This window comes from Pteropus vampyrus, unplaced genomic scaffold (assembly GCF_000151845.1).
Source record: "Pteropus vampyrus isolate Shadow unplaced genomic scaffold, Pvam_2.0 Scaffold411, whole genome shotgun sequence".
Taxonomy (NCBI): Eukaryota; Metazoa; Chordata; class Mammalia; order Chiroptera; family Pteropodidae; genus Pteropus; species Pteropus vampyrus.
In genome coordinates, this window is record NW_011889192.1 from 708,730 (window position 1) to 726,195 (window position 17,466).

The following is a 17,466-nucleotide window of genomic DNA, read 5'->3' on the forward strand; positions in this document are numbered from 1 at the left end:
CAGGCCTTGTCTGCTCTCTGTGCCCGCAGTGCTGTGGAGTCGACTTCGAGGTCAAAGCGTTCGCTACGGACAGCGCTGATGGCGAGGATGAGAAAATTCCCAGGAAGTAAGAGCGCAGTCAGTCTGTCAGTCAGTCGGGCGCGGGGGCGGGGTCCGCGGAGCCAGGGGGCGGGGCCGAGAAACCGCCCCTCCCCTCGAGTCTGTGGCAGAACCTCGCCGCGGGGCCACGTGGCACTGTAGTCAAGGCGGTCGGGACAGAACCGCTCCACGGGATGCGGGTCCATGGCTGATAAATTGGGGCAGAAAAATAAAAGAGAATGACAGGCGTTAGCAGCATCGAAGGCTCGGGAAGCCCCCCGAAAGCCTCCAGATTCCTTCCTTCTTCAGTTTTCTTCTTTTGTTATTTCTTTTTTGTGATAAAACATACACAACATGAAGTTTACCATTTTAACCATTTTCACGTGTGCAATTCAGTGGCCTTAAGTACATTCGCTATGCTGTGTAACCATCGTGACACCCCGTCCACTCTCTCTACCCCAAACAACCTGTACCGAAACGCCTCTTCACCCCAAGCAAACTCCGCACCCACCTCCCGCCCCGCGGGCCCCCCGGCCTGGCCTTCAGCTTTCTTCTTGTGCCTGAACATATTCCCACCTGTGCCCCCAACACTTTCTCCTCACACTCAACACACACGCATCGGGGCTCCAATAAGTAGCAACGACAGTGCGTGCATTTGGAGCATGTCACATCCTCGTCCCACATCAGCTTCACCCCACTGGCGGCTGGCCGGGGGTCCTGGCGGGGGGTCCTAGCCGAGGGTGAGAATGACCCTCGGGAGAGCTGACTGGCCACCCACGTGGTGAAATTACAGAGAAAGGCCTGGAAACCAGGCCTTAGGGTCCCTCCCCCAACCCACAACCTGTCCCTCTGGGTTGACACATGGGTTGTCGGGTCTCACTGTAGATACGGGAGAGAGACCTGGCACCTTCCTGAGGAGGCCTGGGCGCTAAGCGCAGGACTGTCTGTGACACTCTGTCCTCAGGAGCTCTGTGCGCTTACTGATCCGTAAGGTACAGCACGCGCCGACAAAGATGGGTCCTCAGCCCCGGGCCGAGGCTGCCTGGCAGTTCTTCATGTCCGACAAGCCCCTGCACCTCGCAGTCTCCCTCAGCAAAGAGGTAACCTGAGGTGTCGCTGTGTCCCCGTGTAGGAGTGGGAGATGGGAGAGGTTGGGGAGGGGGAGGGGGTGGACAGGCCCTGCCCTGGCGCCCTAACCGCTGTGGTGTGTGTCTGGGGATAGTTTAAGCACCAACGTTTGAGAACAATTAGCTTTTTTTTTTTTTTTTTTTTTTTTTAATAATTTGGAGCTTTTAAGGTGACCTTTAGAATAGGGTCACCTTGGCTTGCATTCCTCTCCCTGTCAGTCCCCGACCGACTGGTGGGGTGGTTTCACACCACCCCCACCGCCGGGGCTGTCTTTGCCCCCACTCTGCCCCATGGGCCTTGTTTACTATTGTGGCACCAATGGTCATAGTATTACAAACTGTTTACTTCTTTGGAAAATCCAAGTTTCACTGTAACCATGAGAGGGTGGCTGTGTCACGTGTCATCTGTGCCATTTCTGAGGTGCGACGAACCACTGACCAAGGCTCTCCGGCCCCTCCGGTCACCAAGAGTCATGCACACGTGTTGGCAAGAGCTTAACACACTCTGCACTTGGCTGTGTGCCTGCATCTGTGCACGTATGCACGTGCTCGTGTTGTGTGTGCACACGCGTGTCCAGGGACGTGCCCACCTGGGCCCGGGTTCCACGGGCATCACCACCAAGGATTGCTCTGCCCGGCTTCCCCACCACTTTTATTTCCCTGGTTCTGCCCCCAATAACCTTCCGATTCCACGAGAGACCCTGCAGCCGACCCCACAGGGACTATGAGCACGCAGCACCCTCGCTCGCTGCCCGCTGTCACCGTCACCCTTCTCAGCATGCTGCAGGTGGGGCAGAGTGTGTTCCAGACCCTTCTCCAAAGGAAACATGGCTGTCACTTTCTCTTCCTTGAAAGTATGGGGATCCAGCCACTTTCATTCCAGTGAAGGGGATGAGGGGAAGGTAGGAAGCCGAGAGAGTAAGGGTACCCCGCACACCGACCGCCTTTTCTGATTTCCCTGCTGACTTTTTCAGATCTACTTCCACGGGGAACCTATTCCTGTGACTGTGACAGTGACCAACAACACAGAGAAGACAGTGAAGAAGATTAAAGCATTAGGTAGGACCTTCTGCTCAAAGCCGGAGGGTGGAGTCTTCTAGAATTTCTCAATCTGGTCTTATTTCCCGGGGGTGTCTCTACTGGCCGAATAAGGCCTTCCTGGGTCCTTGGAGCCACTTGTTTGTCTCCGTCGTCATGGACGGCTGAACCTCAGCAGGAAAAAAGCCCTTCAATGTCATCTCGTACAACCTCGGGCCCAGCTGAGGGCTGTCTTTGGTGTGGGGACCACATCCTGACAGGCGATCTTCCGTCTCTCCATGTCATGCCTTCCTGGAGGGGACTCTGTGCCAGATCTCAGGGGCAGCCAAGAGAGGAATTTTCTTCTTCCGATCAGGGATGAGTTCTGCTGACAGATGAGCGCGGCATAGTGGGAAAGCCCTGGGCTGGGGACACTGGGCTCCGTGTAGGCTGGGCTGTGCGAGTCCTCTCTGAATCCCACCAGGCACCAGGCAGGGGCTCCCGGTCTACCTTCTGGGTCCCATGAGGCACCAAGGACTGGTCACACGTGGAGGCGCTTTGTAAATGTCAAAGCACTGCTGTCGCTGCTCCCGTTGACGCCCCAGTGCGCGATGGCCCAGCCCCGAGAACGCTGCAGGGGGGCGCCCCTGCCCACGGTCCCTACACATGTCCTCGGCGTGGAGGGCATCAAAGTGCAGGAGTGGTCTTACATGATGGTTTTATGTGGGCTACATCAAAGAGCCACGATAGAATGACTCAGGAGGGAGACCTTCCAGTTCACTCCTGACTCAGACATCCAATGACAAAGGCAAAGACAGACTTGATGTCAGGGTGGCCCAGGACTTTCAGTGCTGAAACGGGGCCAGTCCCAGGCAAGCCAGGATGGTTCGTCACCCTAAGCATCATACACCCCTCTCCTCCTTCCCCGTGTCCATCATAGATGAAGTTCAGGAATTTTGATGCATGCATGCTAAAGAATTCTAGATTTTTCTTGAGACTAATAGGAATGCTTCATTTATGGCTTTGTTTTATGTTGGTTTAGTTCATATGCCTTTAAGTCCTTATAGGACTTGGCCTCTTTATTTAGCATGATGTATAATATATACAGTACAATGTTCCACAAAGTAGCAGGATTGAGAAAGTATCCTTTGATACTTTGATTTAAAATTCTTCGTTAAAGTTTTATGAATCCTAACAACAAAGCCATTAATTTTGAAATAAGCTGTTGAGTTTTCTGAAGCAAAATGTTAATAGCTTTCTATAGGCTGGGCACTGTGCTGAGTGCTTCACATAAATTGTTTCAGTCCTCAGTAGAGATTAAAAATCATCTTTTTAATCATCATAACATCCACGTGGAGGTTGAAATTCATCTTTTTAATCATCGCATCACCCATATGAGTTAGATGCAATTATCACCCCCATTTTGCTGATGGGGAAATTGAGGCTTGGAAAAGTTACGTGACTCACTCCAGCTGATGGCTAAATTGGGATTTGAACTCAAGTAGCCTGGCTCCAGATCCCATCTTCCTGTCCCCAATCCTGTGCTGCCTCCAGATGGTTTCTAGCTTGGACACCTGGAAGGAGATCCTCCATCAGTAAGACAGAGAATGTTGGAAGGGAGTGGCTTTGGAGAAAGAGCGCACGTGCTGAGTTCTGGGCCCCTGGAACATTGCCTGCCTCGGAAGGACACTCAGGGACATACAGCACGCTCAGCCAAGCGGAGGGGGCTCCCAGGAAGTGCAGTTTCAGACTGGCGCATGGGTGGGAGTTGACACAGAGCAGGTTATTGATGAGCAGAAGTGGCCTCAGAAATGTCAGCCTTTAAGATTTGAGCGGAGAAAGCCAAGCCTGAGAAGCACATTCAAAGAGTCATTAGAGAGGGAGGACCAACCAGATCCCCTGAAGGCCAGGCAACACCTGGCATGTGCGTGGAGGACCCCACGTAGATCACTCACTCCCGCCCTCCCTTTGCAGTGGAACAAGTGGCCAACGTGGTTCTCTATTCAAGTGACTATTACGTCAAGCCGGTGGCCTCGGAGGAAGCACAGTGAGTAACTGGTTGGGTTTCTATTTCCTGGGCGGCCCAGGCTTCTTCGTCAAGTTCCTGTTTTGCTCATCTCGACGAGGGAAGTAGATGAGGGAAGCAGCACGCTCAGCTAGCTCCCCAGCTTTGCCCTTCCTTCCCCTTTTCTCACTTCAAGGGCTGCAAAGAAAGTTAGCATCTCCACCCTGTTCTCGCTCCCAAGAGTTCTGACAGGTTAGTTAAGCTAAGGCAGGATGGAGAGGAGGGAAATAGGGATGGAAATGTCACTGCTAAGAACTCGATGCTGCTCTTGGTCCCCCTCCAGCAGAGAATCAAATGATCCATCAGCCTGGGCAAGGGTTCTTTATCTTTAGATCTTGTCCTCAATTTGAAATTCTCATACCAACGCCAATTGGATTAGCATGCTGTGTCAGTTCCCAGCCCGCTGTCCTGACTGATTTTTCTCTCTTCGTTAGAATCAAAATCTTCATGGTAGACTCAGAGCTCTGCCCACTTTTGCTTCGCACTAGGCACTCAGCTTCACTAAAAGCACAGGCTTTTGGGGGTTATGCCTCCCCCCAGACAGGAGCCCTCAGGAGGGTCTTTGTCTAGCTGTCATGTTCTAAGCGCCGTTGTATGCAAAAAATATTACCGCCATTAGAGGAAGAGGATGGTGAGGAAAGACAAACTGATTCGGCAAGATAATATTAGGTAATATTTAAAAGGCAGCTTTGGGATAAACTATTAGCCAAAGCAGATCCAGGCTTAAGGTTTATATAGATGGAGAGGGGAGGGAGGGAAGAGGCATAACTCGCTGACTGCCTCCTCGGCGCCAGGCCCGGGGTCTCTTTTAGGGGGCATCCTTGCACATTCTCGTGTCCTGGGAGCTTCCTGCCTCACTTCTGGGCACACGCTCAGCAATGGTAGGAGAGAGTGGTCCTTGGCTGAGTGCCTGGAGGTCTCAGACCAGAAGCTACTCAGAAGGCTGTAGAGCAGGAGCCATCATCCCCGAACCGAGGGCTCCCTGGGCTCTGTGGGCGGGCCTCCTCGGAACCAGGGCAGACCTGACTCCCGAGCTGCTGCCCGCCATCTGGTCCCAGATCTTGAAGGTGCTGGGAAGCGACCTTCACTTTTCCTGTCACCTTTACGACGTGATTTCCGCTTCTGTCACTTTGCTGCCCAAACCGAGCTCGCTAGGAGAGGTTCCACAAGAGCCCAGATGGGAGACTGTGGGGCACCCCTGGGCTCCGGTGGAGTTCTGCAGTGAGCACGCCCAGGAGCCCCCTGTATGCACTAGGGTGGGAGAAGCCACAGTGGCTTGAAATTCCCCACGGGCTCAAATAGGGAAGCCCCTCTGAGGGTGGCAGGTCAGACTCCCAGCCTGTCTGGGAGCAGGCTAAGGACCCATGCCCTGTCTTCTCCTGGCTGGACACAGGGATGGCCGGTGTGCAGGGAGCATTGGCACAGGCCACTGGCTCGCCTGGGCTCTGCAGTCGGAGAGCATGCGGCCATGTGACCATGGGTGTGCTTCTCTGGTTGCACAGTGGGGCTCCCGAGATCACCTACTCGGTCACAGGGTTGGCGGCATGAGATGCGAGGCTGTACTGACGGCTCAGGGCTCAGCGTGGCCCAGTGTGGGTGAGAGGCGGAACCAGCTCTCCAGCCTCAGACCCTGCTCACTGAGCTGGGATGCTGCCCAACCTGGAGAAATCCACGGTGCTGTGTCCCCAGCTCCATCCCAGACCCTCCCTCTGGCACAGGTCCACTGTATTTGTCCGATGCTGGGGAACCCCCACCCGGCTGTTGATGGGGAAGATCTGGGAGAGAAAGAGCATATGCCGCTCTGAACCCAGACCAGTCCATTCTGTATGGTCCGCAGCGAGGACCTCTCCTGGCTGCTCTCAGCCACCTGGGTACATGCTGACCACCGTACAGCCACAGTTGTTGGCAACAGGTGACTTCCAGCCCGGGCTTGTTGCCGGCACCGATCAGACGGTGCTGCGGCCCACTGTGTGGTTCAGTTTTAGGAGGAGATTGGGTGTGGTCCCTGACCCTTGCGGCAGGGACCCCACAGAATGTTCTAGAAATTCAGCAATTAGCGCAGGCCGAGGGACTTGAGGAAATGTCCAGTGGTGCTGGCAACCTATTTTGAGATTCAGTAATCCTGTTCTGCTTCTTGTCAGGGAAATGAATACGCATCCGACTCTCTTTCCAGTGAGTCACAGGGACCTGGGATCCTGGAAAGTGCTTGATGACAGACTGGGCCTCGTGGGGTCGACGATGGCACTGTGGCCGTAAGAGCAGTTAGCCAGATCTCCTCTCTGGTGTTCTTCTTGCAGAGAGAAGGTGCCACCAAACAGCACGCTGACCACGACGCTGACACTGGTGCCCTTGCTGGCCAACAACCGCGAGAGGAGAGGCATTGCCCTGGATGGCAAGATCAAGCACGAGGACACGAACCTTGCCTCCAGCACCATGTGCGTCCTTGTAGGAGATGAGCTCGCGAGACTCAGAGTGTGGGGGGCGCGGGTCTGCTCCCCCTTCTCGTCTCAGACCCTGGGCTCACAGGCAGGGACCGCACCTCCACCCTGGTGTGACATGGCAGTTCCGGTTCTGAGCTCCAGAGACAGCCTTGTGCCCACCCCAGCTCCACTGCTCACCGTCTGGGCCACCCTGGGCAAATTGCTTGAGCTGTCTGAGAACCTCGGTTTTCCTGTCTATAAAGTGGGGGTGCAGACAATTCGACGATCCATGTAAAGCGTGGTGGGGAGGCGGACAGCGGGGGACGGAAAGCAGGATCATGGGCGTCGGAAGATTTTCTGAGGGTAGTTGGTCCAGCGGGTGTGTTGGATTCTAAAGCGCATCCGTGACAGTCTGGGAGGGAGAAGAAGGGGGAGACTGATACCCTAGGCCAGCTTACTCAAGGGCGTAACATCATGACAGTGGGGACACGCTACTTCTGTAAAAACATTTTATGGTTCATGGAGTATTTTACAAACACGTACGTCTCTACACCCTGTCGCGAGGAAGGTGAATTTATACTTTATGGAAAAAGAAATTGAAGTTCAGCCAGAAGGAGAGGCTTGTCCAAGGTCACCCGGCCAGTTAATGGCAACGTCCACTCCTAACCCTGAGCCCTACCAGGGCCCTAGAAAGTGACAAGCACTGCAGAACCTGGGTCAGCCAATCTGTGTGTCGCGTGTGCGTGTGACTCTCCCCTTCCAGGAAGATGGCGGGGAGACAGCGTGCAGGGTGTCCTTGGGCATGACGCAAAGTACATTCCCTCCCCCAGCTGTTCGGCCCCATTCAGTTCCAGGCCAAGTCCATCCCACGGGGGACGGGGGTCTCAGGCTCACATCCCCCTCGTTCCCCTTCGGTGGCATCTTCTCTCCACTGAGCGCTCGGCCACATCCCATGATGCCAGGCAAGGGCATTTTGCCCTCTTCGATACCGATGAGCCAGTGGAGTTACTGGGGGGACATCATGCTCTTAGAGACAATGTCCAAGGCGCCCCCCACCAGGAGGGTCCCTGGGCTGGGTGTCCCCTCCAGGCCCAGAACCTCCCTGGCTGCCTCACAGCGCCTTCCCAGACCTCTGAACAGAACCCCGCCCGCCTTCTGCCTCAGGCCACAGCGTCTGTCAGTCACGTGGCTTTAGCTGGTACTTCAGTATGTTTTTATACCTTAATTCCTGTCATTGGACATCTTGAAATACTTATGACCCCAGTTCCCATCACATGAGGTCACGATCCGTGTTGCAAGGCCCACTGCCGCCCGTCCGACCGTGCGTGCTGTGGGATCTGGAGAGAAGTCGCCGTCCAGGACAGTTAGACTGCACTCTCTTTGGGGCGCATCCGATGGCTTTGCGCACCGCGTCCATTCACTCCAACATGCAGGGCTGGGGACGCAGGGCAGGAGCACAAAAGCGGGAGGGTCAACTTCACTTGGAGGTCTTGGGGGTGCAAAGGAGGAGGAGGAGGGCATTCTGGAACCAGCTTGTGTCTGGCAAGGCCGGCCCATGGAGGACACTGGGGAGCAGCAGGGTATGAGGTGACAAAGGCAGACAAAGGCCAGGTCACAGGTTGCCTGCCTGGCCATGCTAGGGCTTGACCTCGGAAGGCCTGACTGGCGGCAGAGTGGCAGAGAGCTCGGGGGTGGAGCCTGGTGCGTGGGAGGTGAGTTACTGAGATAATCCGGGCAGGAAAGGCCTGTGGCAGACTCTGTGGCTGGCCAGGGATGGCAGGCGGGGCAGAGGGAGGCGCCGAGGAGGACAAGGTTTCTGGCAGATGAGCAGGTGCATGAGCATCAATGGAGGCAGCGCAGGGAGCACCAGGAAGCACACCCTGCCTTCTGAACATCCAGAGGGGAAATGCCAAGCTACGATGCAGGAAAGGAATCCCCATGCCCTGAGTACGGAAAGTTCTAGAACTTCAACAGCTTGGTCAAGTTCACCAGTTCCTTGGGAGGACACCCCCACGGTGGCGTGCCTGCCTGGACGCGAGGGGCTGTTCAGCCAGCCCATGTTTTCTGCTGCTCCCTGCATCCTCTGCTTCTCCTTTCTGTTTGAGCAGCATCAAGGAGGGCATAGACCGGACCGTCCTGGGCATCCTGGTGTCTTACCAGATCAAGGTGAAGCTCACGGTGTCGGGGTGAGTATCCATGTCCCACCACACCGTCCACCCTGTCTCGGCCTTTGGCCGAACTGTTTTCTTCCCAGATGACTGGGAGACAGAACAGGAAGGTCCGCAAATTCCTCCGTTACCAGGTAGAGTTGGGGAGAGAGTCTCTTTGTCTAGTTTCACGGTTCTGTCTGATAGAACGTCACGTGGGAAAAGATAGCCAAGCGGATGACAAGCTTTGTGCACCGTTATACAAAATATGTGTATCTGACAAGAACAGGTGTGCATACGCTCACGTGGTGGAAGCAGACGTGTCCCAAAGGGAGATGAGTTTGTGTCGCACTGGATTTCAGAAAAGAGCGGTGGCTGTCAGGTGATCTCTCGCTATATCTTTGGGAGGCATCCGTCCACAGTGGGGAGACCGGATACCTCGGAATGCTGAGAAAATGGTTCTCTATGTTTTTTATGAAATGAATTTCTCCCATTTTTAAAACATCGGCAAAAAGGGAAAACTTGAATTCTCATTTTCCTTTTCGAATTTCATCACCAAAGGCTCTGGCCTGTAACCTTGATGAGCCTTGGGTAGTTCAGCCATCAAAGGCAAGTCCAGGTGTACCTTCCATGCTTCTGAGTAGATAAAGAGTTCCCCAAATTTCGGTTGGGGCAGCAAAGTAGAACATGGGTTGATTTTGCAAATTTTGTTTGACACAGTGTTTATATTTGTTGTGCTTCTCAAAGTATGCAATATTTTCTTTCATTTTCTTGGAGAGGATTAGAATTCTTTCAGCTGTCAATATAAGTGAAGGACAGGTATTTCACAATGCCCTTTGTGGTCAAGAGAGAAATTCTGGTCCGGGGATTTATTTTCAAGCAGCAGGCCTTGAACCCAAGTGATTCCTCTTTTTAACTCATTCATTAGAGAAAGAGATGAAGTCACAGTAGAGAGAAATAGTTGAGTTGACTATTAAGGGACGCAAAGATCTTGAAAGCTGTGGGTTAGGGATGTGACTGGGACATGTGCCACCTCTAAATAATGGGAAATAAGGCCTGGTTACCATTGTGGACCATCACAGCAGCCCCGTCTGCTTCTGTTTCCTAGCTTTCTGGGAGAGCTCACCTCCAGGTAAGCCTCATCACCTTCCCTCTCCGCTTGCTTTCCAGGATACCAAAGGAACAAACCTGGGGTTCAAAACAGTCACAGTGAAATCAGTTTTCCCGGCAGTGATGCTCAGAGCTCTTATGAAGCCATGCGCACTGCCTTGGGATGCATCACGCAAACCTTGGAGAATAGGTGGGAGGCTGGGGACGCTTCTCAGAGACAACAGCCGTGCCTACACCAGGGCAAGGACACACACATACACACCCCTCCGCCCACCCCCCCCACACACACACGCACTCAGGAAGCTGGCACACTCCATGCAGCTGCCTTTGTACATGCGTGTTCAGTAACACATACGTAACATGAAGTTTACCATTTTAACTATTTGAAAGTGTACAATTCAGCGGCATCAAGTATATGTACAGTGTGGTGTAACCATCAACGCTGGCCAGCATCTGGACGCTTCTACCATCCGACAAGAAGAGCCCGTACCTATTAAGCTCTCGCCCCCATTCTCTCCCCTCCCTAGTCCCTGGCGACCACTAACTCCTTCTGTCTCTGTAGATACGCTGTTCTAGACACTTCATATAAATGGAGTCAGACGCTATCTGCCCGTTAGCGTCTGGCTTCTCCCACTTAGCATGCCGTCGAGGCTCCTCCACATTGCAGTGCGTGTCAGTGCTTCCTTCCTTTTGATGGCCAAGTCCTATTCCATGGTATGGATAGACCTCATTTTGTTCATCTGTCCATCAGTCTGTGGACATCTGGGTTTTTTTCCCCACCTTTCGGCTGTTGTACATAGTGACAGGTGCCTTTTGCATCATGCACAAAGAGGCCACAGGTAAGACGTGTTGGAGGCAGGCCCTGACCTTACATACTCCTTCACCCCGACTCTCATCATCTCCTTCCCTGACGTGAGACCCGGGGAGCACCTCATCTCCTAAACCCCATCTGCCCTGGGGTCTGACGAGAGCTGCCCCGTAAACATGTACCGCGAGCAAAGCAGTCACCGGGGAGGGGGGCGGGGCAGGAGGCGGTGGGTCCCGCGTGTGGCCAGGAGTGACCCTTGTTTTGTCACGCCCCCATTTCCATTCTCCTTTTGTCCAGATTTCCCTTCTGCTTTCCTTCCTGACCCTTCCCTTCCTCCTTTTTGTATAAATTCCAAGTCGCCCCAACGCCCTTAACTTCTGGAACTTAGCAGACCCTGTGTCGTCCCTGTCCTGCTCTGCAGCGGGAGACAGTGTGCCTGCTCCCCAACACACTGACCTTGTGTCAGTTTAACGTATAAAAAATGGTGGACATTTTTGCAAAGGATATTTTTCGAAATGACCTTCCTTCACCTGTCCTCTACCACGGTGTCACGTCACTGACACTAACGAGCAGGAGGGAAGATCCTAGCCGCCTCAACCATGCATGAGTGAAGTTTCTGGACCACATTCCAAGGAATACATTTAAAATTCCTACACGACCACCTCCTGATTTCTGGTCTGTTTTGAATCTCACTGAAGCCTGTGCGATGTATAATCGTGTGCCTGTTCTTGCCAACCTGCCTTCTTTTTTTTTTTTTAGCGAAGTGGCCACCGAGGTGCCGTTCCGCCTCATGCACCCCCAGCCCCAGGACCCAGGTCAGTCACGCAGTGCCCTGGGCTTTCTCTGGTCACTTACTGCTTGCAGATTTATTACGTGTTTGTTGCTAGGATTTCTCGACCCTGTCACTGAGCCTGGGTTGGCCGTGGCATCCTCAAGGTGCCTGGGCCAGCCCAGGAAGGGGTGCTCATCTTTGAGTCATGAACTAGGTGCCTCTCCATCTTCAGTCAGTGCATGGAGGACATAGCAGCCCTGCACTTGGACACGGGCTATCTCACTAGGCTTCATCAGGAATGATTTCAAAGCAGAGGTTCTACTGTGGACAGACCTGGATTTAGATTTAAAGAAAGTTTAGGTGAAAACTAAATTAGTGAGCCTGAGCCTTTTGTATTTCATTTGGAAATATTAACAGGCATTTAGAAGACGGGGAGTATTCTTGACAGTGTCAGTTGCAATGAGAATACAAAAAATGTTGGAAAAGAAGGTCAAGCTGGGTTCCTGACACTGTGGCTCCTTTGAATTCTAGATCTGTGAGCTTGCGTATGGTTGTTAATAGTAAAAGAAGCAGTGGTTATGCAACTCTGCGAATATTCTAAAAACCATTGGACCGTATATATGAATGGGTGAATTACACGGTCTGTGAATTAGATCTCCATATAGCTCTTTTAAAAAAGAGAATGAAGCAGCAAAAATAATATAGGTGAAATCTCAGAAATTCTGAGGGAACATTCTCCATTGTGTGTTGAGTGGCTTAGTTGTCAGGACAGAAAAATGGACCTGCCTGAATGAGAATTCTCCATGGTCACAGTAATAAAGAGTATTTTAGGTAGAAGTGTTGTAAATAAGCAGGATTTCTTTTTCTTATACTTTATATAGAGCTTTTCTACATTGATAATGAAATAGCATTTCAACAGTAGAATGAGCCCCTAGATTCATTTTGGGTTTGTCTCAAAAATATTTTGTCTCCAAATATCTTTTCCAAGTAGTTTGGATTCAAATGCTCTGTGAACTTTGCCAAAACCTTCCCTTGGGGGAAAAAATACAGTCTAGCCATATTTTTAAAATTCATTTATACTTGTGTCATCAAAATGCTATTTTATAACTATATATGAGATTAAGATGCATTCTGGTCCCTTTCAAGGATGTTTTCAAAGGCACAAACCCCTTTTGGGGTCTTTTTATACACACTCCATAGTTTTAAACTATGACATGAGGCGATGTCACAGTTTATGTCAGATTGTTTCCTGGAACTAAGAACAGACATTATGACTGCACTTGGGGGAAACGGCGTTATTCCTCTTTTGGGTGTGACATTTTCAAGTCCCAGTCATTCTGGCCCTTACGGTGAATGTATCACGTATCCAGATGCAACAGCGATCTTTTGTACTGTGAGGTTTCAGGGGGAAAGGACAAGTCACCCCGTGGCCTTGATGTTCTGATTTCCAGGGATTTGTGAGTCACCAAGTTTTATTGGTGGATATGTGCTCACGTCTTACCTGCCTAGGTCCCCGCTCCCTGTTCTAGGTGGCAAACCCTAAGCAGAGAACGCGGAAGTTGCAAGGCCGGTGACCAAGTAGTTTGTGCGTAGTGAGTGGTATAGAAATGTTACCAAGCTTTTTTGTCCCTTGTGGAGAGCGTCCACACAGAATGCTGGTTGTTGGTTTGAATCTCGCCAAGGCTCATGGTCCTGGTTAGCATAATTTTGTGCTTGGCGCTGTGGGGGTCCAGGACGCTTCTTGCCCAGGGGATGTTTTGATGAGTCAGCCTTTTCATGGATCCCCCTGTGGTTAGCAGCTCACAGAGATGGGGAAGGTTTGAAGTGGACCAGGGGCCCGGGTCCTGGCATCACCTGGGGACTCTGATCTAGACTGGGCCGAGGGACACGCAGGGTGAGGTGCTTGGAAAGGGAAGCATGACATCAGAGGGGGTGAGGCTAACCAGGGAAACGGGCCTGGAGGTGAGGTTGGCTTGTTCCCTTTGAGCAGGTGAGGGGTGTGGCACTTTATAAAGGAAACGATGGTTAAAAAATGCAGGGAGAAAGGCTGTCAGAGCAGAAAAGGCAACGAAGCAGGAATTACACACAATTATCATGAAATGCATGTGTCTAGGCCTTTTATCCCTCCAACTGTCAATTACTAAACAAGGAAGACATTTTCCAGGTACAGCTATTATACAGAATTTACGCTAATCTCTCTCTCTCTCTCCCCTCCCCGCTTCATTCCATGCTACAGCAATGGCAAAGGAAAGGTGAGCCACTGCCCTACACTGCCCTGTGTTCTGTGACTTCCTCCTCTGGCACAAACCCCTTTTTGGGTCTTTTTGTACACACCCCATGCTCTGGACGCTGGTTCAGGGCCCTAGTTTTCCTTTCGCGGCTTAGGACTGAGGCGGGCGCGTGCGCTCGGATGTGCTCTGTGCAGCTCTGCTCTCTGGGTTTTTTCTTATTTTTGTTCGTTGAAGAGATTTTCCACGAGCAGCTATGAGGACAATGGCCGCGTGTTCCATCCCGAGGAAGCTCTTGATTGGTTCCTTTGTTGCCAGAGGAAAATCGAGGGTCTTGTTTTGCTCGAGATTTCATCGCAAGCTTCAAAGAGCGTGCCACGATCAGAATGTTCTTGGTTTCCTTTTAGTTTTCAGGATGAAAATTTGGTTTTTGAGGATTTCGCTCGCCAAAATCTGAAAGACTCAGGAGACCTCGAGGAAGGGAAGAAGGTCGAGGAGGCGGCTGTGGACGAGTGAAGAGGTTGCCGGGGACTCCAGAGACGGGGTCGTCAGCAGCGGGATGAGCAATGCTCCAGTTAGCCCTTTAGTTGTGCTAAATACCAAAGTATGAGTCTCTTCACAGAAATAAAGTTTGTTCTGTTTGGTCGTGAGTCAGGCTGACTTGTTGGGGAGACTGTGACATCACGGCAGGAAGCTGCAGCCTTTAGGGTCCCTGAGTCTCAGGGGGGGGGGGGCATCTAGAAAAGAGGCCAGCCTTCCACAGACTGGCAATGTGGGAAGGTGTGGAAATCTCTACCCAGCTTTGGGGTCTTATGCATCCTGGGCTTTCTCCAGGGGTCCCATGTAAGCTGTTTCCCTGGAAACATGTCGGGGGCGGGTACTGTTTCTAAAGATCTGACCAGTCCCAGCTCTGGGGCCTCCAGCTCTGAGGACAAATGTGGGCTAGACACACTTCATCACTGATTCAACATCCCCGGCCGAGTCCCTGTTTGAGCTCTGGCTGTTGGTTAAGTTTCTAACAAATGCAAGCGATGAAATCAGATTTGGCTAATTTAAGAAGGAAAGAGGAATGCATTGGAGGGCCTTGGAAGGGCTCAGAGAACTGAGTTAAAGGAAGAACCTGAGCTGCCAGGCCTGGAGTGGAAAGATCGCAGAGGCTCCAGGGGTCCCTGCCAGGAGCTCAGGGTCCAGCCCTCTAGGGCAGCCATTCACCTGGCACCAAACGTCCCCAGTCAGGGTGTCTCTGGTCCCAGTGTCAGTCCTGGACAGGAGAAACTGACCCATCCAGCTTTGGTCAAGTGGGTCAATGCACCGTGGCCAATGATGGCAGAGCCTGATCCTAGGAACGCATTGTTTCAGAGGAGGGGGTTCATTGTGAGGCCAGCGGGCTTCTTGGCCAGAGTATATAGATGGAGATTGGACTTAGATGGGGCAGAGGAGGGAATGTAGTGCGTCAGAGGAAATCAAGGCGATGCCATGCCCTGCCCGCTTCGTGGCAGCCCCTTTCTGGCCTGTGGTACCCACCAGCCTGGGGGCCTGCTGTCAAGGCAGAGAGACTGAATTGGCTCTCTTGGTGGAGGGAGAGGGGCTTGGGGGATGTGTAAGCCCTGGCCTATGCTTCAAAGAGCAGGATCAAAGGAGTTTGGAGAGTTCCGCACAGGTCAACCTACTCCCAGGAGGTCAGGGGTGAACTGGAGGGGTCATGTGTAGGGTAGACACTTGGGATCAGGTCTCCAGCACCAAGGGCAGTGGCAGAGGGCTGCACAGCAATGTGGGCTCCCTGCACGTGAGGGCTCCCACAGCGGGGGTTGTTCCGCCAGGCTGGTTAGTATCCTGGGAACTGGGATTTAGACCAGAAGCTACAGCCCGTTTACACAAAGCAAGGTTTGGACTCGTGTGCTGAGTTTGAGGCATCCTGACATTGGCAGGGCTGAAGATTCATTTCTAGAGGAATAATGATAATAACGACGATAATGATAATGCAGGCAGAAGACTGGACCTTTGGCCTGTGGGTGTGCAGTTCAGACATTCCTTCTTCGTTTTTTCTCCGGTGCTGAGGAAGCAGCACTTCACCATTCCAGCCCAGGCCCCTCTCTCAGGATACTCAGAAAAGGGACGTTCGGGGCGGAGCTGCTCTGGCATCTGAGCCCTTCCCCTCTCTCCCGCCCCCAAGCTCAGAGGCCTCTGAGGTTGGCTCCTGTAGGAGATACTGGGCTAGTCGCGGACCTGGGAGTCTGCCTGGCAGTGCCTGGTGAAAGGACCAGCCTGTTGGTTCCTGCATTGCTTGACCCCAGGATATCCTAAGTCAGGGTAGGTGTTAATAGGCTCGACCTTTGGAACTGTGTGGGCGGGAGAGCCGGAGAAGAGCTGAAAGGCCAATCCCTGGAGACCAGAGGTCAGAACAGCCCTTGCCCTCCCGGTTATTTTGGTACCCAAACAGACGCTGGGATTTCCAGGTGCTGGCTGGTTTATGGCCTGCAGCTGGCCACCCTGGGAGGGTGTGGGGGTGGGAGCAGGAAGTGAAGTGAGCAGCCGGCCAGCTCCAACAGGGATGTGGAACTTTGCCTCGCTGGGCCTACACACATGTGGTGTTGTGTCTGCTGGACGTTCCCTGGCGTGTCAGGAGGGAGGATGTCCGTGTGCAGGTCAGATGTGTGGCCCAGGGTTGTCCAGGTAGGTGCAGCGGGGGAAACGGGGTAGAAAGGAGTTGATCGAGTGGGCCGCATGGAGAAAGTGGTGGCTGAAAACTTGGGATAAAGTTTTGCAACCAGCAAACAAAGGGCCAGCCCTGCTGTTTATTGAGCACCTGCCTTGTGCTGGGCACTTTCCATGTTACACGTAATCATTCCAACCATGCTCGTCAGCTGGTTCTGTCCTTCCGTTTGTTAGATGAGGAGACTGCAGGTCAGAGAGGTTGTGTGCCAGTTCACACAGCTAGTCAAGACTTGAACTCTGCTTTCGCTGAGTCTATAACCAGACCTCTGCTCTGTAAAACTATTGCAGGCTGCCCCAACCAGGATGCCAACTTTGGTACAATTCCCCCGTCTTCAGTTTATCACCTGTGTAAATAGTTAACTTCTTTTTATTTATTATTATTTACACCTATGGCAGCTATTCTTCCTAATTGGTCTCCCATCCAAGTACTAACCAGGCCCGACCCTGCTCAGCGTCCGTGATCAACATCGGGCTTGTTCAGGGTGGCATGGCCGTAGACCATGGACCGTGGCTCCACTGGGGCGTGAACCCAGGACCTTCTGCGTGTAAAGCAAACGTGCTCACCGCTACACTATAGAACCACGTCCAATAGTTAACTTTTTGCAATGTCTGCTTTCCTGCTCCTTCTACATTTTCCGATGCTCTCCTCCCCATCTAATGGCACATCCCTAACGGTTTGCTTTACTGATCTTTGAGGGTGGGGTAGATGGGGAGATGGACACATTTGGAAATATATGGGGGTGGTTCGGGTTGTCACAGTGCCTTGGAGCCAGGGAAACTATATGTCACACACAGTGAAGAAACGTCCCACTCCCGCATGTCAATCATAAGCCTAGTTCAGGTGCACCGTTTTCCTGTTCTAACGGGAAGCGATTCTTTTTGACGGGAGGTGCACTTCTGTGTTGACAAGTCAAGAAGAAGGATTAGGTTGGATGTGAAGTGTGTTATTACTGCCACCTTGCTATGCCCTCAGGGCGGG

At 52.5% G+C, this 17,466-nt stretch overlaps 1 protein-coding gene across 1 annotated transcript in view; it reads left to right on the forward strand.

The window, feature by feature from the left end:
* Window positions 1–14,288, forward strand: part of SAG (S-antigen visual arrestin) — a 25,206-nt gene extending 10,918 nt beyond the window's left edge. The window contains exons 6-15 of the mRNA XM_011380875.1: window positions 30–106; window positions 1,043–1,178; window positions 2,180–2,264; window positions 4,197–4,269; window positions 6,585–6,722; window positions 8,816–8,893; window positions 9,963–9,986; window positions 11,532–11,587; window positions 13,781–13,796; window positions 14,180–14,288. Coding sequence (XP_011379177.1) covers window positions 30–106; window positions 1,043–1,178; window positions 2,180–2,264; window positions 4,197–4,269; window positions 6,585–6,722; window positions 8,816–8,893; window positions 9,963–9,986; window positions 11,532–11,587; window positions 13,781–13,796; window positions 14,180–14,288 — 792 coding nt within the window. The remainder of the gene's footprint in view (window positions 1–29; window positions 107–1,042; window positions 1,179–2,179; window positions 2,265–4,196; window positions 4,270–6,584; window positions 6,723–8,815; window positions 8,894–9,962; window positions 9,987–11,531; window positions 11,588–13,780; window positions 13,797–14,179) is intronic.
* The last annotated feature ends 3,178 nt before the right edge of the window (window positions 14,289–17,466 follow it).